The sequence below is a fragment of the Myxocyprinus asiaticus genome, chromosome 5, assembly GCF_019703515.2.
Source record: "Myxocyprinus asiaticus isolate MX2 ecotype Aquarium Trade chromosome 5, UBuf_Myxa_2, whole genome shotgun sequence".
NCBI lineage: Eukaryota > Metazoa > Chordata > Actinopteri > Cypriniformes > Catostomidae > Myxocyprinus > Myxocyprinus asiaticus.
This window is the reverse complement of record NC_059348.1, coordinates 45,307,527-45,333,961: the sequence shown is the minus strand read 5'-3', so window position 1 is coordinate 45,333,961 and position 26,435 is coordinate 45,307,527. Positions and strand designations below refer to the sequence as shown.

The 26,435-nt window shown below is 37.0% G+C and overlaps 1 protein-coding gene across 6 annotated transcripts in view; it reads right to left on the bottom strand.

Moving 5' to 3' along the window:
* LOC127440440 (protein EFR3 homolog A-like) overlaps window positions 1-26,435 on the bottom strand; it is a 73,527-nt gene that overhangs the window by 30,295 nt on the left and 16,797 nt on the right. For 5 of the 6 annotated variants that reach the window (XR_007897132.1, XM_051697004.1, XM_051697006.1 and 2 more), the window contains exons 3-8: window positions 18,027-18,103; window positions 15,948-16,075; window positions 15,175-15,325; window positions 14,143-14,264; window positions 8,398-8,547; window positions 3,872-3,976 (exon numbers count right to left, since the gene is read on the bottom strand). Coding sequence is in view for 5 of the 6 variants with exons in the window: in XM_051697004.1 (XP_051552964.1) it covers window positions 3,872-3,976; window positions 8,398-8,547; window positions 14,143-14,264; window positions 15,175-15,325; window positions 15,948-16,075; window positions 18,027-18,103 (733 nt within the window). In the remaining variant the exon portion in view is untranslated. Of the gene's footprint in view, window positions 1-3,871; window positions 3,977-8,397; window positions 8,548-14,142; window positions 14,265-15,174; window positions 15,326-15,947; window positions 16,076-18,012; window positions 18,104-26,435 lie in introns of all 6 variants that reach the window. The other variant, XM_051697008.1, reaches the window with a different exon arrangement.

Genomic DNA, 26,435 nt, shown 5'->3' with positions numbered 1-26,435 from the left:
TGCAGCTTATCAGTACAGCACATTAATAACCAAAGGAAGCAGCAAAAATGTCCACAAGTTGTAATATAAGCAGAAAAATCTGTAGTATCTGCTTGTTTTGGGGTGACAGCACATCCTTTCCCTGGGAGGGTCATTCAAAAAAGTAAATCCAGAACATTCACCTGAAATGCCCTGGATTTGCCTGTTTTCATATTGAAGTGCTCTCTGTAGTAATACATGGATACATGTCATACATTACGTGTTCGTGTAGCATTTAAACCTAGTGCATCAGTTACATTTTAACCAGCTTTGCATGTCTCCCTCCCTCTCTTCGCATCCGCTGCATGTGTGTGGTAGAGAGAGAATGTGTGCTCTTATTCAAGTGACTGTGAGAAAAAGGCACTTTTTGATGAAAACACAAAACAAGTAACTCTGAATAAACACTTGGATGTTCGCAATAAAAATGTCTAAAAATGGCTGTTGGTATCTTTCCTCAGTTTCAATGAACTTGTTCATTCAGCTGATCTGTTCACCACTGAAGTTAGTTTGAGGTACTGTACATCTAACTCACTCAGGCTTTCAAGAAACAGGAAAAAATTCCTAACTTTAAATAAATAAATAAATAATTACATGTGTGGGACGTGTGTGTTGTAGGCAGTGGCGGATTTAGGCATGGGCGACATGGGCTGTTGCCCAGGGCGGCATCTTGCAGGGGGTTGGTGTCTATGTGGGTGCCTCATGCAACAACTTTGGGGCGTGTTGAAGTGGGTTTTGCCCAGAGCGTCATACAAGCTAGAACCGCTACTGGTTGTAGGGATGTACATGCAAACTGTGATTGAATGACTAATGTTTACTCACTGAAAACAGAAGATTTTCTATTAATATTTGGGCATAGCAATATGGCGGTGCAGCGGCTTCAAGGTTTTGACATCATCAGCAATCCAATTCTATATTATAAATCTCGTGATACATCAACCGTGCATAGTTAAATAGTCCAGGTTATGGTTTAGAACAGTGGTTCTGAATTGTTTTGGTCAAGCCCCCCAAGAAACAAGAAAACTTTCGGAAATTTAATTAAATGTACATAAACATTCACTCAAAAAATACAAATACATATATTTTCAAGATTTACACATTTCTATTTCATAACAAATTTCCTTCAAATTGAATTGAGTTATCTAACAAAATCACATAAAAAACATTTATAATTAAAGTTTTACTGAATAAACTGTGATAAAGATCACAAAATTCAAATTGATGGAAATTTGTTATGAAATTGAAACATGTACATCTTAAAAATAGACTTTAATTTTTTTTTTTTTTTTTACTTTTGAGCATTATGAACGTAAGATATCTTACAGTAAAAGGAAGGGCATTCCTTTTTTGGACATGTTATCCAGAACATTAAAGCATATATTAAATAGACTAAAGTTGAAAATCTCATCTCAATCATCCAAACAAACCATTTCACTAAAATTAAAATACATTTATGATTCATATAAGAATGACTTTTATTCTCCTTGCATACTGTGCTTATAAACAAGGGTTCATATGTGCAAACGCTTCGGGAAAATATTGACAGTCTGGGACAAATCTTCCAGGACAGATGGCCAAAAACTGGGAAAACTGGGATGATCCTGGAAAATCCTGGATGGGTGGCATCCTTATTTGAGAATGGGGCAGTCTTCCAGTCTTCCGCCCCACACTTGGAGAACCACTGGTTTAGAATATAAACTCAGCAAAAAAAGAAACGTCCCTTTTTCAGGACACTGTATTTTAAAGATAATTTTGTGTGTTTTCCATGCTTGTTCAATGAACCATAAACAATTAATGAACATGCACCTGTGGAACGGTCATTAAGACACTAACAGCTTACAGGCGGTAGGCAATTAAGGTCACAGTTATAAAAACTTAGAACACTAAAGAGACCTTTCTTCTGACTCTGAAAAACACCAAAAAAATTATGCCCAGGGTCCCTGCTCATCTGTGTGAACATGCCTTAGACATGCTGCATGGAGGCATGAGGACTGCAGATGTGGCCAGGGCAATAAATTGCAATGTCCGTACTATGAGACGCCTAAGACAGCACTACAGGGAGACAGGAAGGACAGCTGATTGTCCTTGCAGTGGCAGACCACATGTAACAACACCTGCACAGGATCGGTACATCCGAATATCACACCTGCGGGACAGGTACAGAATGGCAACAACAACTGCCCGAGTTACACAAGGAATGAACAATCCCTCCATCAGTGCTCAGACTGTCCGCAATAGGCTGAGAGAGGCTGGACTGAGGGCTTGTAGGCCTGTTGTAAGGCAGGTCCTTACCAGACATCACCGGCTACAACGTCACCTATGGGCACAAACCCACCTTTGCTGGACCAGACCGGACTGGCAAAAAGTGCTCTTCACTGATGAGTCGCGGTTTTGTCTCACCAGGGGTGACGGTTGGACTCGCATTTATCATCGAAGGAATGAGCGTTACCCCGAGGCTCATCCTGACATGACCTTCCAGCATGACAATGCCACCAGCCATACTGCTCGTTCTGTGTGCGATTTCCTGCAAGACAGGAATGTCAGTGTTCTGCCATGGCCAGCGAAGAGCCCAGATCTCAATCCCATTGAGCACGTCTGGGACCTGTTGGATCGGAGGTTGAGGGCTAGGGCCATTCCCCCCAGAAATGTCCGGGAACTTGCAAGTGCCTTGGTGGAAGAGTGGGGTAACATCTCACAGCAAGAACTGGCAAATCTGGTGCAGTTCATGAGGAGGAGATGCACTGCAGAACTTAATGCAGCTGGTGGCCACACCAAATACTGACTGTTACTTTTGACACATTATTTTGGACACATTATTCCATTTCTGTTAGTCACATGTCTGTGAAACTTGTTCAGTTTATGTCTTATTTGTTGAATCTTTTTATGTTCATACAAATATTTACACATGTTAAGTTTGCTGAAAATAAAAGCAGTTGAAAGTGAGAGGACGTTTCTTTTTTTGCTGAGTTTATATAGTGAAAACTTAATGTGTGTACGATTGGTTCTATATGATTTACTAACAAATATATAATTTGAATAAACAAGCATATTATGGATGTTTTTGGTGCTAGATTAATTTATGGTTATGACCCATCCACCCCGCTGCATTTATGATTATTAGTCCCACCACCTTTATTAGCTTAAAGGCGCTGGAAGCGATTTTAGATATTCTGGAACGAAACCAAATACTTTCCAAAACCACACCCTCCAAAGATACAACTGTCCTGTTGAGACCATCACCAAAGAGCATCAGTGCGTCTTCTTATGGTTGTCAAACACAACAGCAGCACAATAGCACCCTCAACTGTCGGCCCTTATGAATTTGAATATGCTGAACGATCCGCTTCAACTACACAACGTGCAAAATGATAGACAGGCAGAAAGCGCATCATAGTCTTCTGATCGGCTGATTTTGTTTGCAGTTTACACAGTCTAGTGCTGTCACAGAGACCGGTGAGATATCTCAGGACACTTATTTCAGTGATATTGTTCAGGGAGTAGGAACAATTCCTACATACCGTTCCATAAAAATAAATCGCTTGCATCAGGAAGTGCTCTGATAATCAACAGTATTAATAAGGAGCATTTTACCAGTACTCTGTTTAATTACGATATAATCTACAATATTGTCTGATGTTTTCGCCGACTCAAATCTTATGGAAATCGACTGGAAAAGAGTGTCCAGACTATTGCAGACCGCATCTGTCGATTCACTTTCATGTGTTTACGAACAGCTCCTGACCTTTCCAATATGGCGGATATTCAGACGCATCGTGGTCACAGCTGATAATACAGCATCTACGTATGTAAATCTATGGTGCCTACAGCAGACCGTATCCATGGTAACTGTACTTACACCAGCACAGGACGCACAGCATTGTTCATGTTGCCATAAGCAGCGCGACCCAGCAACTCTCGAAAACAACTCTCCGCCAATGAAGCCGGATTCTCCTCTCCAGCCCTGATAGAGAGAACGAGAGAGAAACAGAAACAAATACTAGTCATATTTTAACCAATAACCAGCAGTGATGAGCATCTATTACTTTAATAGGTGATTTATGGGTGAGTACATGTTGACAGAGTTTTTGTTTTTCAGTTTTTTTTTTAGGGTTTAACTCTTCATTAAGTACTGTATATGTTTTGGCAATATTGTTAATGCTGACAATCATCATATTCAAGCTTTGTTGACTCTGACTCTGAAACTGCACACACACAAAAATATGCACTAAACTCTGAACTCTGTGGTAAACCATATGTGATGCCTCATGCAGCCTCTGCATTCTAATGTCAAATTCACAAGTGTGTGTTAAATGGTGCATTGAGACCTGTGAGGAAACTCAGCCGCCACCACACACACACACACACACACACACACACACACACACACACACACACACACACACACACACTTTCTCCTTTTGGTCTCACAGACAGCCCCTGGAAAGCAATTAACAGAATCCGATGACCTTGAAAAGCTGAAACAACCACACAAGTATGCGTGAGCACACACACACGCGCGCACAATTCAGCTGCCTCATTGTGTATGTGTGTATAGGAGCCAACAATAGTCTCACATCCAACCAGATCAGAGTGCTATGAAATACAGCACAGCAACAGCAAACGGTGGCTATGTTCTTGATGGAATACTAGCATACTATTTACGAGATACTTTGCTGTCAAATATTTTACAATTAGCATGTAAAACCGTACACAACATGTTACATAAATATTTTAACTGTAGTATGCTACACTGCTGTCACAAGACCTCACTGCATTGCATGTTTAATTAAGAGAGTGCCATTCAGTTATCTTGATAATAAAGATTATTTTGCATTATTAACCGAATTTGTAATGAAAATGTTGGCATTTTTGGAATTTTGGGATTTTAATCAAACAGTGAGCAGAATGTTTGCCACAGTCAACATTCACTTTCATTGCACAGAAAAAAAAAGGCAATAAAAGTGAATGGTGACTGAGGCTAACATTCTGCCTAACAACTCATTCAGTGTTCTACGGAAGAAAGAAAGCAGGAGTGACATGAATAATGGTAGAATTTTCAGGTGGACTATATCTTCAAGAAAGAGACTGTAAAAATTGCAGTTGACATCACTACTACCAGTATAGTCATTAAAATGGAAATGCAAGGTCAAGTCGAGCACACTACATTCTGAGATAAAGTATTCCACACAGTGTACTCTGGTTCCATGATGCAAATGTTTTAGCAAATGTAGTAGGTCATCAGGGTATTCCAGGCTTACAGAGAATTTGTGCACTGTGCACAGACCATGGTATACTGCAAAAATAAGATGGGTAGTATGGTATGCCATTTCAAACATAGCCAAAGACTTTTTAAAGGGCCCAGCACACTCACAGCGAAGTGCTTCTTTGTTCTTTGAAACAGCTGAGCAACTACGTACTTTTTGTGAACATTTAGACACCCACCTCAAAGCTAGGAGAGGCATTTAGAGGTACATTTAAATATGAGGATGCTCAACATCAACTAATGTAACATTAAAATGTGTTGTCAATGACTACATGTCTTATTCTAGGAGTAGAATTCATACGAGATCAGTAAAAGAAGCTGTTTTAACCACTAGATGATGGTTTAAAGTAATATATTTGCAGTAGATAATGTGTAATTTGTAATGTTTACATTGTGCATTCATGGCGCTAATGTGCTAACACATTATCCGAGGCCTTAATATGCACTGGTTACATTCAGATATTGTAATTTATGATGATTGTTACGTCCCTGGACGTATTTGTTTGTTCTTATTTTTTGTCCTTTTGTTTAATTACATCCATGGATGTATGACGTTTTATTGCAATTGTGGAGTTCTGCTTCCCTTGTTTGTGTTCCTGTTTTGTCACCTCTTTTTCTCTCTCTTTGCAGGCTGACCAACATCAGGTGTCTGCAATTATGACTGCTAATCAGTACTCTGTTCGGGATTGGTTGGTGTGGAAAAGAGCTTCAGGATAAAATCCCAGCAGAACCACTCTGCATTGGCTCTTTTCCCTCTCCTGTGTCAAACATGTTGTACTGCACTAGTTGTTTGAGTGTATGATTGTTGGTTTTAGTAGGTAACTGTAGCTATAGTCAATTTGACTGTGGGTGATTCCAGTCTTTCATTGTTGCTGAACACTTAATCTTTTAGAAACTGTTGTAACTATTGAAAATAGTAGAATTAAAATAAGGAAGTAGAAGTGAGGTGGGTGCCATTTTGTTTAATCTTGTCTTTTCTCCTGTTTTTGGGCAGGACGCAACATGATACTGATACTACTGCAAATATGGGTGTATAAAAGAGTGTAAATGGGTAGAATACAGGCAAAAGAATGATAGGTGTATCTTACAATGGGCAGATGTATGAATTGGCTTTCGGCAGAAGATGGCACATGAGTGAAGCAGCAAATTAAACAAGAGTGGATGGGCACTTAAGAATATTTGAGTAGATTTGATTACTTTTGTTCTTGTAAAATGTCTCTATGTGAACAATTGTACAGATGAATGTAAGTTTGCACCAGCTCACAAATAATTATGCACACTGGTGTGTTCATGTTGGCTGATCTTAATTGACTGAATTGTAATTAGTTGTCGGGCTCAAAGTAGGTGAAGCTCACAGTCACACCTGCCAATGATGTGGACACAGGGTAATTCTAATTTTCTATTTTATATATATATATATATATATATATATATATATATATATATATATATATATATATATATATATAAATTCATTTCAATTTAGTTTACATTCGTTTTCATACTTTACGTTTTAGTTTAGTTTTTGTTTTCTCAATTTTCTAGTTTCAGTTTAGTTATCAATTATTAGGTTTCAATTAAAACGTCATTAAATTTCTCAGGGCAGTCTTGAGTTACCTCTATCTACTGGCAGTTTAATTAAGGTAGATTGTAAGTGTTTCAAATTTTATAATATAGGGTGATGGTGGGTAAAGTGGGACAGTTAATTTTGATCCTGAAGAGATTGCACTCGCTCTTATGTATCCATATGTATTTCCTTAAATGTTTAAAAGCCATTAGTAACTTCATCTTTGAGAAAGTAAACGATTAACTTTTTGAGATATTCAACTGATGATTTTACATGATGACCGGTGGCAAAAACAATGAAAAATTATAGTAAATATAGTAACATTTGTCATATCGTTTGTAAATATTACATTGATGATCTATGATATAAAAGTGTGTAAGAACATTTTAAAATTAATTTCAAATTATTTGTAGATATTTTGTACAGAATAATTTTTCCTCTGTCCTACTCTACCAACACCGCCTGAAAAAAATCTGGGATTTGGTCAAATAAGGGTCTCCAAAATGTCTTAGTTTTTGCTTTTAACTAAGGTAGAGGCCATCCTAAGCTTTCTATAAAAGTATTATGCCAGGTTATGTGGCATTTGGATCATAATTAAAAGTGAAAAGAAACATTTCCAAAAGTGTCCCACTTTACCCATATTCACCCTAATGTACTGTGTGTAAAAAAAGTAAAACGAAAATTAATTCAAGGTCATTTTGATCTTATTTTATTTATCTTTTGAATTATGAAAAAGCATTATAGTTTAGTTCCAGTTTTTTCCAGTCATTTCACGTTTTATTTTTAAATCAGTTTACGAACATGTTTGAGTTTTCCCTGACGATAATAGCACTGTGTGGATCAATGGCAGTAAGGTGTTTAGCAGCTGGTGAGATGTTTTCCTGAAAGTTTGCCCTGGGGAGCTGTTAAAACCACCAGAACAAACTCAAAAACGGCAGATTTTGTTCTAAATGACGTCACACCCGCTCATTCTTCAATTTCATAGGAAGTGTGCAGGGGCCTTTAATGTACACACCTACAAAGTAATTAAGAGTAAATAATACAATTTTACACATATATATTTTGAGATATTTTATATATTCTGAGAGATTTTAAAATGTTCAGGTGAGAAAATGTCCGCTGTGACAATTGCAGGTCAGATATCTCACACCTGTCAATCAAACATAGCCCAGCTTTGTGCAACCTTAATCAGTGATTGATCCACCTGATCAGATATCAGCTCCTGACTATAGAATGGAGTGGAATGATTGATGTTTCCATACTCACAAACACAAATAGCCAATTACACTTAAATATACCATGCACACATAGGCCATTTTCTAAAACACATTCACAGATTATTCTCACACAAACACACACATCTTCAAAGGAATCAGATATCCTTGATTGCCCTCCACTCCTGTGTTATCAAGAAAATCTCCCTTCCCTTTTATTCCCCTGTCGCTCTCTCCATGTGCTTGGTGGGGTATCTTTTAAGCACAAATTTAGCAGCAAATATCACCTAGAACAGGAAACAATTAAAATTATATCCTTTGCTTATGTGTGTGTGTACCTCTCAGAGTCCTCATTGTCTTGCATGTTGAACAGCATGGAGGGGATGAGTTTATCCATGTGTTGAGGCTCCCAGATGATTGCCTGCAGTTCATCATTCACAGTCTTTCTGACGACACCCTGGAGACCTTTAATCCCAGCCACACGGATCCTACAGCGGGAAAGTGCACGTTAAACACACAAAATAAACACTTATTAAACTAAGGGTATTAGAAGTTAACTTTAAAGATTAAAATTAATATGTTCAAGACTGTTAAAATGATGTAACACTTAATGCATTTAATTTCACATTATATTTGGCACATTTTTTTCTGTGGGATTTCTAAAGACTGGTCAGAAAATAAGGTTCATATTCCGTGATATATATATGTACAGATACAGTTGAAGTCAGAAGTTTACATACACCTTAACCAAATACATTTAAACTCAGTTTTTCACAGTTCCTGACATTTAATCCTAGAAAACATTCCCTGTCTTAGGTCAGTTAGGATCACTACTTTAAGAATGTAAAATGTCAGAATAATAGTAGAGAGAATTATTTCTTTCAGCTTTTATTTCTTTCATCACATTCCCAGTGGGTCAGAAGTTTACACACACTTTGTCAATATTTGGAAGCATTGACTTTAAATTGTTTAACTTGGGTCAAATGTTTTGGGTAGCCTTCCACAAGCTTCTCACAACAAGTTGCTGGAATTTTGGCCCATTCCTCCAGACAGAACTGGTGTAACTGTGTCAGGTTTGTAGGCCTCCTTGCTCGCACAAGCTTTTTCAGTTTTTGAGGTCAGGGCTTTGTGATGGCCACTCCAATACCTTGACTTTGTTGTCCTTAAGCCATTTTGCCACAACTTTGGAGGTATGCTTGGGGTCATTGTACATTTGGAAGACCCATTTGAGACTGAGCTTTAACTTCCTGGTTGATGTATGAGATTTTGCTTCAATATATCCACATAATTTTCCTTCCTCATGATGCCATCTATTTTGTGAAGTGCACCAGTACCTCCTGCAGCAAAGCACCCCCACAACATGATGCTGCCACCCCCATGCTTCACGGTTGGGATGGTGTTCTTTGGCTTGCAAGCCTCACCCTTTTTCCTCCAAACATAACAATGGTCATTATGGCCAAAGAGTTCAATTTTTGTTTCATCAGACCAAAGGACATTTATCCAAAAAGTAAGATCTTTGTTCCCATGTGCACTTGCAAACTGTAGTCTGGCTTTTTTATGGCAGATTTGGAGCAATGGCTTCTTCCTTGCTGAGCAGCCTTTCAGGTTATTTTGATATAGGATTAATTTTACTGTGGATATAGATACTTGTCTAATTGTTTCCTCCAACATCTTCACCAGGTGCTTTGCTATTCTGGGATTGATTTGCACTTTTCGCACCAAACTATGTTTATCTCTAGGAGACAGAATGTCTCCATCCTGAGTGGTATGATAGCTGCGTGGTCCCATGGTATTTATACTTACATATTATTGTTTGTACAGATGAACGTGGTACCTTCAGGTGTTTGGAAATTGCTCCCAAGGATGAACCAGACTTGTGGAGGTCCACAATTTTTTTTCTGAGGTCTTGGCTGATTTCGTTTGATTTTCCCATGATGTCAAGCAAAGAGGCACTGAGTCTCAAGGTAGGCCTTAAAATAAATCCACAGGTACACCTCCAATTGACTCCAATTATCCTATCAGAAGCTAATTGTCTAATTGTCTAAAAGCTTGATATAATTTTTTGGAATTTCCCAAGCTGCTTAAAGGCACAGTTAATTTAGTGAATGTAAACTTCTGACCCACTGAAATTGTGATATAGTCAATTAAAAGTGAAACAATCTGTCTGTAAACAATTGTTGGAAAAAATGACTTGTGTCATGCACAAAGTAGGTGTTCTAAACGACTTGCCAAAACTATAGTTTGCTAATATGAAATCTGTTGAGTAGTTAAAAAATTAGTTTTAATGACTTCAATGTGTATGTAAACTTCTGACTTAAACTGTGTGTGTGTGTATATATATATATATATATATATATATATATATATATATATATATATACATACACACATACAGTTGTAGTCAGAAGTTTACATACACATATATACACACTGGCGGCCAAAAGTTTGGAATAATATACAGATTTTAGGTTTCGAAAGGAAATTGGTACTTTAATTCACCAAAGTGGCATTCAACTGATCACAAAGAATAGTCAGGACATTACTGATGTAAAAAAACAGCACCATCACTATTGTAATGTACAACATGTACAACAGTAAAGAGAAGACTCAGAGGTGCATGCCTTATGGGAAGAATTGCAAAGAAAAAGCCACTTTTGAAACAGAAAAACAAAAAGAAAAAGGTTAGCATGGGCAAAGAAATAGATATTGGACAACAGATAACTGGAAAAGAGTGTTATGGATCTTAACCTCATTGAGCATTTGTGGGATCAACTAGACTTTAAGGTGCATGAGAACTGCCCGACAATACAGCCACATCTATGGAAAGTGCTACAGGAAGCGTGGGGTGAAATGTCACCTGAATATCTGGACAAACTGACAGCTAGAATGCCAAGAATCTGCAAAGCTGTCATTGCTGCACTTGGAGGATTTTTTGATGAGAAGTTCTGTAGTTTAAGAAGTTCTGAACATTTTTTAAAAATTATAATAGTAATTTTTCACGTTATTAATGCCTGACTATACATTGTGATCAGATGAATGCCACTTTGGTGAATAAAAGTACCAATTTCTTTCCCTAAAAGCCAAATCTGTACATTATTCCAAACTTTTGGCCACCAGTGTACATACACTCACACACACACACACACATATATATCAGTACTGTGCAAAAGTCTTAGGTACATAAGATGTTTCACAAAAGCATTTGTCTTCAGATGGTTATTTATGTCTTCAGCTTTAGTGTGTCAATAGGAAATATAAATGTTAGACTCCAAAACATTACTTTTGCAAATAGAAAAGATTAGAATAGAAGAACAGGGAGCCCTGCAACAGATGTCATGGCCCCCACAAAGCCCCCCACTGAACATTGTGTCAGTCTGAGATTACATAAAGAGACAGAAGCAATTGAGACAGCCTAAATAGATAGAAGAACTGTGACGAATTCTCCATGAAGCTTGGAACTTCCTATCTGCCAACAACCATGAAAAACTGTGTCCAGATGTACCTAGGAGAACTGGTGCTGTTTTAAAGGCAAAGGTGGTCACACCGAATATTTTTTTTTATGTTTACTGGACTTTGTATGACATTAAGTGATAAATGAAAACTATTTATGTCATTATTTTTTGAAGACATCCTGACTATGCAACATTTTTCACAAGTGCCTAAAACTTTTGCACAGTACTGTGTATCAATTCAATATATACACACACACACACACACACACTCAAACCAGCCCGTCTGGCACCAACAATCATGCCACATTCCAAATCACTGAGATCACATTTTTCCCCATTCTGATGGTTGATGTGAACATTAACTGAAGCTCCTGACCTATATCTGCATGTTTTTATGCACTGCTACCACATGATTGGCTGATTAGATAATCGCATAGATGATTTTTGGTGCCAGACTGGCTGGTTTGAGTATTTCTGTAACTGCTGATCTCCTGGGATTTTCACGCACAATAGTCTCTAGAATTTACACTAAATGGTGCCAAAAACAAAAAACATCCAGTGAGGTGCAGTTCTGTGGATGGTAATGCCTTGTTGATGAGAGAGGTCAACAGAGAATGGCCAGACTGGTTCAAAATGACAAAGTCTACGGTAACTCAGATAACCGCTCTGTACAATTGTGGTGAGAAGAATATTATCTCAGAGATGCGGGTTGGTGCTGTTTTGGTAACACGAGGGGGACCTACACAATATTAGGCAGGTGGTTTTAATGTTCTGGCCGATCGGTGTATATATATATATATATATATATATATATATATATATATATATATATATATATATATATATATATATATATATATATATATAAAGCAATTCGGACAGTCTAAATATGAAGAACTGTGGCAAGTTCTCCAAGATGGAACATCCTATCTGCCAACAATCAAGAAAAACTGTGTCCAGGTGTACCTAGGAGAATTTGTGCTGTTTTGAAGGTAAAGGTGGTCACACCAAATATTGACTTTTATATGTTTATTGGACTTTGTATGACATTAAGTGATAATTGAAACCTATGTATGGCATTATTTTGAGAGACATTATATATTTATATATATATATATATATATATATATATATATATATATATATATATATATATATATATTTATATATATACACCCATATATACACACACACAAAATTGAAAATTTTTTGAAATACTTGACTGAAATGTTTCTCATGATCTTAAAAATCTTTTGATCTGAAGGTGTATGCTTAAATGTTTGAAATTAGTTTTGTAGACAAAAATATAATTGTGCCACCATATTAATTTATTTCAATATAAAACTAAAATGTAATAATAAAAAAGTTTTTGAAATTGATGACTTGGACCAAATAATAAAGAAAAGCAGCCAATAATTGCCCAACATATATGGGAACTCCTTCAATACTGTTTAAAAACATTTTCTGTTGGTTGAGAAAATGTTAAGAGTACATTTCTGAAAATTCTAGGCAAAGTGTGACTACTTTGAAGATGCTAAAATATAACACAGTTTTGATTTATTTTGGATTTTGTTTAGTCACAACATAATTCCCATAGTTCCATTTATGTTATTCCATAGTTTATGATTTTACTATTATTCTAAAATGTGAAAAAAAAATACAAATAAATAATAATAATTTATATTTAATTTAAATTTATATTACATTTATTATATACATTTATATTAAAGAATGAGTAAGTGTTTCAAAACTTTTGACCAGTAGTGTATCTGTATCTGTATCTGTATCTCTCTCTCTCTCTCTCTCTCTCTCTCTCTCTCTCTCTCTCTCTCTCTCTCTCTCTCTCTATATATATATATATATATATATATATATATACACACAGTATAGGTAACACTTTACATCAAGGTTCGATTTATTAACATTAGTTAACAACATTAGTTAACATTAACTAACAATGAACAATACTTAAGCTTTTATTTTTATCTTAGTTAATTTCAACATATACTAATACATTTTTTAAATCAAAAGTTGTATTTGTTCAAATTAGTTAATGCACCATGAACTAAGATGAGCTAACATTGAACAATTGTTTTTTATTAACTAACATTAACAAAGATTAATCAATTGTGTAAAAATATACTGTTAATTGTTAGTTCATGATACCTAATGTGTTAACTAATGGAACCTTATTGTAGTGTTTGTTGAAACATCTAATGTGCCTAAGAAAATAATGTGTCAAAAATATTATTAAAATTAATTGTGATGAAAGGGACAGCTCACCTAAAAATGAAAATGTTGTCATCATTTACTCACCCTCATTTTGTTCTAAACCTGTATGACTTACTTTCTTCTATGGAACACAAAGGGAAATGATAGACAAAATGACAGCTTCAGACACCATTCACTTGCATTGTATGGAAAAAAAAATGCCATGAAAGTGAATGGCGATTGAGACTAATATACTGCCTAACATCTCCTACAGTGTTCCACAGAAGAAAGTCATACAAGTTTGAAACAACATGAGAGTGAGTAAATGACCACAGAACTTTCATTTTTGCGTGAACTATACCTTTAATTATTTTAATCTATTAAAAATGAACACAAGTAGACAGACATTCATGCACACACCTGGTGCGGGTTTCGGGGTCCTCGTGTGTGGAGTGACACATAGCACTGAACTGGGAGACGAAAAAGTCATATCTGCGATGATAAGAGGGCGTGTCCTCCTCAATGTTCGCAAACTTCACAAACTACAAGGATTCAAACACATACAACCTGTCAGAAAACACACACACACAGAACCACACCCAATTTTCTCCTGTCTCTCACATACTGCAAACAGACTCAAAACACACCCACACAAAGGTGCGAAAGCGATATTCCCTCGTCGTGCAAAGGAAGTTACTGATATCAGAAAGAGAAGTGTGACATCTCATTAAAAGAGTAAAAGTTATTGAAGAATGTGTGCTCATGTGTATATGTGTGCGGTGAGGGAGAGATTGTTTTTATGTGCTTATTTTTGTGATTTTTTTTAATTTACCATTTTTGTAGCCTACTTTCGGTAAATGGTCTGCATAGACCAGGGAGAGCTTTGTGTAGTAAACATTAGAATATGTCTGCACGCTACATCCTGTTTTCCGTGAATGAAAACCCTTTTAAACTTTTCCATGAACCCTTATATTTTTCCAAGAACCTGATATGAGCCCTCTCAAACTCATTGGTCTCAGGGAAGAAACAAAGACTTTCTCTTACTCTGCTTCGCTATAAGAGAGAGCTAAATAAGTGAGGACATTAAATAATGGCTTATTTTACAGCCTTTCTGAGAGCTGCCTGACTGTGAAATGTAGTTTCAGCCTTCAATGGATGATGAAATGGTTGAAACACACAAACAATCCAATACAGCAGGATCTTTGCAGTGATCTGCTTAAGCGCCCATAAAAACAGATATGAAAAGCAGAGATGTGGAATAATTCAGCAGAAAACAGAGAGAGAGCAAAATAATGAAAGAAAGACTAGAATAAAACATTAGGATAATCAAGAAGTGAGGCTATAAGGAAGAAAAAGCAACCATTTGTGAATCTCCATCTCTGGATATGTTGAGTATGTGGCCGTATCCCTTCATTTGATCAGTCACACACACACACACACACACACGCTTACTGAGTTCGTGCCCAGCACTTGTAAATCTGGTTCTCTGGATTCCAGCAGTTTGGCCACCATGTGCAAGAAGCTCTCCACAAATGGCTTGATGCTCTGAGAATGACAAGCCATCAACAACTGATCCAATGCCTCCATCGCAATTACCACGTACCTGTGTACACACACCAAGATTAGATAAGGTTTCTTAAGGGAATAGTTCACCAATAAATGAAAGGGAAATAAAGATTTCAAGGTTAAAAAAGGACGGTAGCAGTATCACTCATACTCAATATTCCAAATCTTCTAAAACAATCTAATAGCTTTGTGTGACAAAAAACTGAAATGTTTTGGAAATGTTATTCACTGAAAATCTTGACATCAGCACTCAATTATCGCAGTGATTTGCACGTTAGGAGTTGACTGGAGGGGGAAGATCATTGGTTAATAACGATTTAAATTTTGATCTGTTTCTTGCACAAAGCTTTAATATGGCTTCAAAAGAATAGTCATATTGACCACGTTTATGATACTTTTATGTTGCTTTTACATCCTTTTTGGAGCTTGAAAGCTTCAGTCCCCATTCATTGTAATTGCTTGGAAAAGAGTGACCAGTAAAATATTCAAAATGTCTCCTTTTGTGTTCCACAGTAGATAGAAATTCATACGGGTTTGAAACAACATGAGGGTGAGGAAATTATATAATTTCACTTTTTGGTAAATTATTCCTTTATCAAGCACAAGTGAAGTACTAAAGTACTGTGGGTAAAAGCAGGTTGTTTTTGTGCATGTCGTACCCGTAGCGGTGTCGTACCACATCTCTGCTGAGGCGCTCGGCAAGGTACGCGCCAATGCGGTCCAGCTTCTCTGGTGCCGACACTGCATAAAACGTTAACTTTTCCATATCTGATTTGACCAATCCATCCTAAGAAACAAGCACAGTGCACATTTAACAGATCTAGACCTAGAATTGGAATTTTACAAGAAAACTGGACTGTCTCTCTTTTCCTGAACAGAAAACAATGAAAATAAACCTTAGACTTCCCGTGATTTAAACTCTGGAAGGCTCTATACAATAGATGCATTACTGTTCTGTATCCATACAGTAAATCATTTTTCTTTCACTTTCCCCATACAGAAATACTGGGACATAAGGTTAAAAACCTACTACCGATGTCCGCAATTGCTCATATAATCCTACAACTTTGTAAAAAACTACATTAAATAATATATGACGCGTTCTATGAAAACGAGTAGAAAGTCATAATGGGCCGTTTTGTGTTTTATAATATTTATTGGAACCACTTTATATTAGGTGTCTTTAACAACTATGTACTTAAGAATTTGATACAATGCACTTATTATACAAATACGTGTTGTTACATTGTACTTGCCTTTAAAGAATTTGCATTTAATTACATCTGTAATTAAAGGTTTTATGACACCTATTGCTTAAACGACTATGTCTCGGTAATGGCTGAGACCTTGCTTTGTACTTTAGTATATAAAACTCAAAATGTGAGTCTGGGTCAATGTGAAAATGATGGAGAAGGTAACATATTATAAAATACTAATAAACTGAGGTAAATACATCTGACAAAGTGTTTTTTATGATGTCTAATTGGTGTCATTAGTACCAAATAATTTTTACCCAGAGTCCCTTTAGAGAAATAAACACTTGAAGCTTTCAAGTGCTAATTAACTTAACAGCATTTTAGCATACAGTACATAACATGACCATGGGGAATGAGTGTGTGTGTCAATGGAAATAGTATGACACCCTCTCATGAGAATATTACTCACACTGACCCTTCAGAGAAAACAAAAGTGTTTGTCTGTGTGTTTCATCCTATCCAGCAGATCTGAATATTAATGTGATAAATGTGGAGTAACAGCAAGGTTAAAAACTTTCCCAGGGTATATGTGTGTGTGTCTCTCTCTATACATTTTACATTCTCAAAAACTGCCAAGCAGGTCAAAGGTCATGCTTTAATAATTCACATTCATAATAACAATGCCTAGACATTTATCTCCAACAATATGAATAACAAGCAACAGCTGCTAGTCAACGGTGCTTTAAATTTAGATTTATAGTCTAATGACTGCATTCTTATTATGTCATGGCATTTACCTCAGCGGCTCTCTAAGGACAGGAAGAGCGGATAAGAATATATTTTGATCACAGCACTTGAACTTGAATGTGTCTGAATCCCAGTGCCTGAACTGTGATATAAAGATGGTATTTAAAGAAGTAAAGGGCATTTATTTCATTAAAGTATCTGTACAAACTTGAGTTTCTTATGTAAATGAGCAAGATTTCAACTTTAAAGGTGATGTGTGTCATTTTAACGATGTAAAAATACTTTCTCCTATCCAAGATTACTGTGCAAAGACAACTTTAAGCTACTCGTTGGTTGACTTCCCCAAAGAGTAACACTGTAGCTCTATCAACATTGCTTATTTGATTGTTTGAGTGACATAGAAACATTGACTCAACCACTGGTATATGTTTGGGGCGACACAACCAAAGTGAGTTGCTCCAAATGCATCCGTCTGATACATGTGTTAGACCAACAGAAACAGCGAAGACGGAATGTACAAACATGTCCTGTGAGAACATGCCAGATTGACAAACTCAATTGCAAAAAGGATTGCTGTGGACAGTAGGCCAGTGCTTCTGTTTAATGATATGAAAATACAACAAACATTACATTGACATCTAAAGCTACCTTTTTGTATTGTCTAATCAATGCTTTTCTGGTCTGCCTGAATAATGCCACATATTTAAATTCTGAATCTGAATTTTCTTACTTTGTAAAATAATATTAATAAAACATTTATGCTGTTGTTAAATGTCCATACATTTCTGAGGTTACCTTGGGGTCCTCTGGAAATATATTGTCCACTAGACGCTTATAGCGTGGCCGCAGAGGACCACAACATCCACAAACACCTGTGACAAGAGAGAGAAAGAAGTATTACACACACGTCTGATCTCCGCTTTCGAAACATCTTTTAAAGCTTTCCGTTCAGACTACAGAAACACAAAGGCTTCTAGAGATCATTTGTGCACTGAGTCACAGGGACAGGTCTAATGATACAGTGCTTTTATTGTTAACGAAAATTAAATGAAAACTAAATGAAACATTTTCGATAAATGTAAGAAAAAAGGTAATAAAAATAAGGTTTTATTTGTTAAAGTTGCACTACGGAACTTTGTGCTCTCTAGCAGCATCTGTGGTTGAAACTTAAAATTGCAAGCAATTTGCAGGAGAACACTTTGTTTCGGCACTGCTCTTCTGCGTGGATGAATCTCATGATTTGAGCTTGCCTGGACATTGCCTGTGTCTGTGTGATCATGCCTTGGAGATATACAGAGCCGGAGTCATTTGTTCTATTTTCATGTAGATATTACGTTATTCTATTAATCATTTAAAACCAAAATATTACTTGCTTTGATAAAGATAAACACTCGTATTTGGGTCAGTCCATCTCAAGTAATCCAATACAGGTTGCTTGACCACTTTTAATTTTCCTAATTCTTTTTTTGTGATTACCTCTATGTATCGGTATTGCAAAACCGCCCGTTTTTTTTATTTTTTCATTTTACTTGGTTTAACCACGACGGCCATCTTTGTGTCATGGCACATGACAAATTTTGGTTATACAGCGGTTTATGGAAACCTCAATATCTCAGCTTTTTATGGTTCTAGCTCCTTGGAACAAAAACTGATCTCTACAAGGTACATGTACATATATAAACATTTTGCACATTCTTGTTCTTTAGACTTAGAACTTCAAGTCCTAATGAAATGCTCAGTTGATAATGGGAAGGGTTCGAGTTTCAGTCTTAATTTTTTTAGGGGGTACCTAGGTAAGTAGAGTGTGCATGCAGAACATTTCAGGTTTGAGACTTCTCTCTTTTTTCTTTCTTTTTTTTTTTTATGGGTGCGAGAAAGTGCAATTTTTTTTAAATTCCCCTCACTTTCGGGTTGAGTATCTCTGGTGCGGGACCAGATAGGAACCTGAAATTTTCACAGAAATAAGTCCTCTATAGTAGCATTCTGCTAAAAATTTTGACTTGAGATTCCACTGGTTACAGAGCTAGAGCTAGTAGAAATCTGGGGAAAAGCCTACTTTATTCATGCATTTTGAGAAATGAACAGATGTAATATAAGCATAACAAATAATAAAAATGAATACTATTTTACAGTAATTATGTTTATGATTGACATGCAATAGCTTATGCTTGTCAATGAGGTCTAAAATTTTAATACTTTTGATATTGGCAACAGTGAAGCATGATCTATCACAGGGTTCTTCAAAAACAAGAGCGTTTAGTTTTCATTAACCTTAATGTACTGCATGTGGGGTTTAAAAATCAAATGTTAAAAATAGGGAGATCAAAAATTTGTGAAATGAGGCCAAAATGTGTGCTGGCAGAAACCATCTGCAACTCACACTCTCTGTGTCAGCACACAACATCAGATACATCAAGCTGATGGTTAAGTCAGCAAAGCTAAAAGTGGACTACAAGGACCTGCTGGAACTTCTAGTCTGTGACATAAATAGTTATGACTGCATGCTCAACAAGTGTGACCAGTGTGCAGGTATAGAGCTCCAGCATTTCTCTGTGGAGAGAGGAGAACCTTCCAGAAGAACAACCATCTCTGCAGCACTCCACCAATCAGGCCTGTATGGTAGAGTGGCCAGACGGAAGCCACTCCTCAGCAAAAGGCACATAACAGCCCGCCTGGAGTTTGCCAAAAGGCACCTGAAGGACTCTCAGACCATGAGAAACAAAGATTGAACTCTTTGGCCTGAATGGCAAGCGTCATGTCTGGAGGAAACCAGGCACTGCTCATCACCTGGACAATACCATCCCTACAGTGAAGCATGGAGGTGGCAGCATCATGCTGTGGGGATGTTTTTCAGCGGCAGGAACTGGGAGACTAGTCAGGATTGAGGGAAAGATGAATGCAGCAATGTACAGAGACATCCTTGATGAAAACCTGCTCCAGAGCGCTCTGGACCTCAGACTGGGGTGAAGGTTCATCTTCCAACAGGACAACGACCCTAAGCACACAGCCAAGATAACAAAGGAGTGGCTCCGGGACAACTCTGTGAATGTCCTTGAGTGGCCCAGCCAGAGCCCAGACTTGAACCCGATTGAACATCTCTGGAGAGATCTGAAAATGGCTGTGCACCGACGCTCCCCATCCAACCTGATTGAGCTTGAGAGGTCCTGCAAAGAAGAATGGGAGAAACTGCCCAAAAATAGGTGTGCCAAGCTTGTAGCATCATACTCAAAAAGACTTGATGCTGTAATCGTTGCCAAAGGTGCTTCAACAAAGTATTGAGCAAAGGCTGTGAATACTTATGTACATGTGATTTTTTTTTTTCTCGTTTTTTATTTTTAATAAATTTGCAAAGACTTCAAACAAACTTCTTTCACGTTGTCATTATGGGGTATTGTCTGTAGAATTTTGAGGAAAATAATGAATTTAATAAATTTTGGAATAAGGCTGTAACATAACAAAATGTGGAAAAAGTGAAGCGCTGTGAATACTTTCCGGATGCACTACATCTGTTCATTTCTCAAAATGCATGAATAAAGTAGGCTTTTCCCCAGATTTCTACTAGCCCTAGCTCTGTAACCAGTGGAATCTCAAACTCAAACATTTCACAGCAGAATGCTACTATAGACGACCTCTTTCTGTGAAAATTTCAGGTTCCTATCTGGTCCCCCACCAGAGGTATTCAACCCGAAAGTGAGGGGAATTAAAAAAAATAAAAAATAAGAAACTCAAACCTGAAATGTTCTGCATGCACACTATACTTACCTAGGTACCCCCTAAAAAACAACTGAGACGGAGACTCGAACCCTTCCCATTATAAATTGACCCTAAAATTGGAACTTTGAGCAATCTTGAGCATTTCATTAGGACTTAAGGTCTAAGTTTGTGTAAAAACGTGCAAAATGTTTATATATGTACATGTAACTTCTAATGTGCTCTAGATATCAGTTTTTGTTCCAATGAGCTAGGCCCATCCTGAGCTGAGATACTGAGGTTTCCGTAAACAGCTATATAACCAAAATTTGTCATGTGCCATGTCAAAAAGATGGCTGTCATGGTTAAACCAAGTTAAATAAAAATAAAAAACTGGTGGTTTTGCAATACCAATACATAGAGGTAATCACAAAAAAAAAATTAGGACCACTTGAGATGGACTGACCCAAATGTGAGTGTTGTTTATCTTTATCAGTGCAAGTTATATTTTGGTTTTAAATGATTAATAGAATAACATAATATCTACATGAAAATATAACAAATGACTCCGGCTCTGTATATCTCCCAGTCATGATCATATTGGACCACTTGAGATGGACTGACTCATTTACATATTTTGAATTAATTAATTTGACACTTATTGCACTTTCTGACACTACACTCAAAGCGCTACTGGTCAAAAATTTTGAAACACTTGACTGAAATGTTTCTCATGATCTTAAAAATCTTTTGATCTGAAGGTGTATGCTTAAATGTTTGAAATTAATTTTGTAGACAAAAATATAATTGTGCCAACATATTAATTTATTTAATTACAAAACTAAAATTTAATTAAAAAAAAAAAAATCTGGATTGAAATTGATGACTTGGACCAAATAATACAGAAAAGCAGCCAATAAGTGCCCAACATAGATGGGAACTCCTTCAATACTGTTTAAAAAGCATCCCAAGGTGATACCTCAAGAAGTTGGTTGAGAAAATGTTAAGAGTACATTTCTGAAAATTCTAGGCAAAGTGTGGCCACTTTGAAGATGCTAAAATATAACACAGTTCTGATTCATTTTGGATGTTGTTTAGTCACAACATAATTCCCATAGTTCCATTTATGTTATTCCATAGTTTTGATGACTTTACTATTATTTTAAAATGTGAAGAAAAAAAATTATATTGAAGGATGAGTGTTTCAAAACTTTTGACCGGTAGTGTATACTTTATTAAACATGAAAATAATTAGCAGAAATATGTAATATCAAAATTTCAAGAAAACATTTAATCACTTCTTTAGCTGTAAATTTATAATAGATAGATGGTTATACACTAAACTAGGCTATTTAATATGTACATTACTGTGCTATGAAATCGGTATATTTTAAACAACTGAGATGATTATACATTGAGATGGGGAACTACCTTGTAGTAACTTGTACCTATAGTGGCTTTGAAACTGTAAACAGACAGACTATCTGCTAAAACATGATTACGAAATTAGGCTGATGATTTATTGTCAAACAAATAATTGTGATTATGACAATTAATTGACTGTTTTAAGGCTATGATGATTAATTGTTTCTTTTATGGCTTTCACAATTAATAGTCATATAAACTGTCATTTCTTAAGGTGCATGTGTGCTTCATACACCTTAAGAAGCCATTTTTACATATTTAACTTCAAATATATAAATCAAATAATAAAAAAAGTGATATATGATTTCCTTTTAAGGCTTTAAAAACTTAGGAATGCCATGAAAAATACTGTTTTACAGTAAATATCAAAATACGGACTTGCAAAATACTGCAAGTCCTGACTTGCTCCCTACATTCATCCTCCACACACCTTAGCCAATAAGAACATCAGAATCTACATATGAATCACATTGAAATAGCTGTCAGTATGGAATACGTGTTTGTATACTGATGAAAGGCACAATGCAAACTAGAGCGAGTGTGTGTCGGTGTGTGTGATGCTACACGGTTTGAAGGGCTGATTAATTATTTAAAAAAAGTCAAAGAAGAAATCTGAGAGCAGCAGAGCAGCCAGTACACACACATAAACACACACAAACACACACACACACACACACTTCTCACATTCAGCACACACACCCGCTGCTCTGAGAGTCTTTCACCAGTTACAGATGAAATTGCTCATTCATCCGGTTCAACATGGATATCAAATCTGGATTGCATGTGCATGCATGTGTATATGCCAATAAGTGTGTGTGTGTGTGTGTGTGTGTGTGTGTGTGTGTGTGTGTGTGTGTGTGTGTGTGCAGGGATTGTAAAGTGAGATGGAAAAGTAACCGCCATTATCAGTTCAAACATCTGATCCAACTACAGAAAGACGGAAAAAGCGAGAGATGCTGCGAGCGAGAGAATGAGACAGAGAGAGGGCGAGCAAGCTCTACTGCAAACTGACTAATACAGCAACAATATTGTTACAAACAGGGTGTGCAACAGGCTTATATCAATTATCTCTACAGGATCTCTCACTCTCTCATACACACAAACACACGCAGATACCAAGTCTGCTGAGGAACGATCTTCTCTCCCAGGTGTGTCTATATCTGAAGGTTCCATCAGCTTCCGAACGTGGCACCTGTCTGTACCTCCTCATTGTGACCTCTGACCTTTGATATCTTCTTTACACCCCCACAATCCTCAAACCTGGTCCAAACAGTGAACTTTCTTCCTCCTGTCCCAATCTTGGTCTGAGACTCAGACACACCTGAACTGAATACCTGCACAAAGACTCGCCCTCCACCGTGATGGGCAGGACAACTGACTAATTACAGCCCAATTAGGTAGACAGGAAGTTCCACCCATTGTGGAGAGGTGATGAGACCGTTTACTGTTTCCCAAACATACTGAAGAGCTTGGGAGGTACTATAAACAAACTACAGACACAGACTATAAAAAAATATAAAACATGATTTTCAACATAGTTTCAGAGGAAACATGAAACAGCATTTTGGAAACTTCTGTAATGTCACATATTTACAAGTGGGAAATAAGGAAGGGCATGACTTGATTTGATTGGATCTTGAAAAGTGGGCACATATTATTGGTAAATATTATTTTTTCATTGACCAACTTTGTTTGCATAAGCAGAAAAAAAGACGGTTTAAGAAGCATAGAAAATCATCTTATTTGATGAAAGATAATGAAACACTTTTTTGTTTAAAATACTGTACACTGAATTAGTGACCGACCGATATATCGGTCGGCCAATATTAGACTTTCACCGATATATCGGTAAAATATACGCTGATACCGATGTGCGCTGATATGAAAACTTTTTTTCAGAACATATAATGCAGAAAACAATGCTTTAGAATTGGTATCATAGAGTAGTTTGTCCAGCAGAGCGCGCTCCGACTCCATTGTTTACAGAGCTGAGCTGGGTGGCTCTGCAGACAGGGCTGAGTTGAGCTGTGCGTCAGTAAGTTGCTAACTAGTTTGTGAAATACATACTGGAAACTTAATAAAAAATGACCCCATCGTTTTACCTTTTTAATATAACTAATATAACATTAACCTTGTCCCTGACAACCATGTCACTCATGTCTGTTTGCTGTTAGCCAGCTATAGTTTGTCAGTGCACTCAGTAAAGTAACAGACTGAAAGGTATACATCAGAGCATCTTTTTGCAGCTCAGCAGATAATGGTGCGGTGGTGGATTGTGTCTGGTGAGTGTTGATTTCATGCTACGCTGTTACCTAGTTGGTGAGACACAATGCTGGAAAGTAAAATAAACAACATCCGTCTTTTACTCTCCATGACAACGAGCTTATAGCTAACTAGCTAATCACATAGCTACTTTCATTGTTGTCAGCTGAGTGGAAGCTAATGTGTAAACATGTATTCACCAAACTGTTTTGTTCAGGATCCACAGTTTGGTACCCCTTTCAACCAAACAATTCCAGTCTTGCATTTATAAAATGTAATATTTAGAAGTCTGGTTTTCCACCGTTGAAAGTTTCCCCTGAACTTGTATAGCAGAATACAGTGTAACACCGCTGCTTATCTGTTTATCTTGACTCTGCAGTTTTAATACAGTCAGCATTTGACTGATACTAAACAGTACTGATGTTTATTTAGCCATTTATTTTATTTTTATTTATTCTTTATTTTAATGGTCAGCATTTGACTGATATTAAACATACAGTACTGATGTTTATTTAGCTATTTATTGTATTTGTATTTATTCTTTATTTTCTCAGTTTTAATTTCTAGAATTTGTTGACAATGTATAATAATAATGTCAAATATTCTTTGATAAAAAACATTTAAGAAAGCAATCAGTGAAAAATCCACATAGAAAAGGTCTGTTTTCATTCCAGCTCAGAAATTTAATATATCGGCCACCATATCGGTAATCGCTGAATTTTCCCTCTCTAAAATCGGTATCGGTCTCAAAAATCCCATATCGGTCAGGCTCTACACCGAATTGTCAACAATGAGACTAGGTAAATATATTAAGAAAATAAAGGGTCCATTTCTATTTCATTTTGTCTTTGAAGACCCCCCCTAAAATGGCTTAACAAGATCAGTTTTCTTTCCTGTGTTTACATGTATTTTCTTTTAAAATAGGAAGTTGAGGCCAGGCATGTCTAAGAGCACAGCCCTTTTATAAGATGCACTCAGTAATTTTCCCTCATTAAAAAACATTTAAAGGTGCACTCAATAATTCTAATCCAATACACTTTTTGTCAAATTCTGCAAATATCTCCTCGCTGTCTGCTAGCTGTCCGTTCTGTGGGTGGGCTGAAAAAAAATCTAGTATTTGTACACAGCCCTGGCTCTGTAAATGGGACAAAAACAAAGTGGATCAAACCGATCCACACAACACTACTCCAGCCAATCAGCAACAGGGGGTGGTTCTTGCACGTGCACAGGATGGGGGGTGGGGGCAGAGCGAGAGGAAATTCATTAGAAGAGCGATGGCAAATCTGGTGTGCATGAATTTGGGGGGCGGAGCTTCCAAAGGAGCACTAAAGGGAGTGTTTGTTTTGGCAGTTGAGTTCGAATATCAACAGTGTTTCTCGGGGTCTGGGTAGCTCAGCAAGTATTGATGCTGACTACCACCCCTGGAGTCACGAGTTTGAATCCAGTGTGTGCTAAGTGACTCCAGCCAGGTCTCCTAAGCAACAAAATTGGCCCGGTTGCTAAGGAGGGTAGAGTCACATGGGGTAACCTCCTCGTGGTCACCATTAGTGGTTCTTGCTCTCAATGAGGCGTGTGGTAGGTTGTGCGTGGATCGCGGAGAGTAGCATAAGCCTCCACATGCGGAGTCTCAAAGGTGTCATGCACAATGAGCCACAAGATAAGATGCGCAGATTGACGGTCTCAGAAGTGGAGGCAACTGAGACTTGTCCTCCGCCACCCAGATTGAGGTAACCGTGCCACCACGTGAACCTAATAAGTAGTGGGAATAGGGCATTCCAAATTGGGAGAAAAGCGGATAAATAAATAAATAACAGTGTTTCGCAGGAA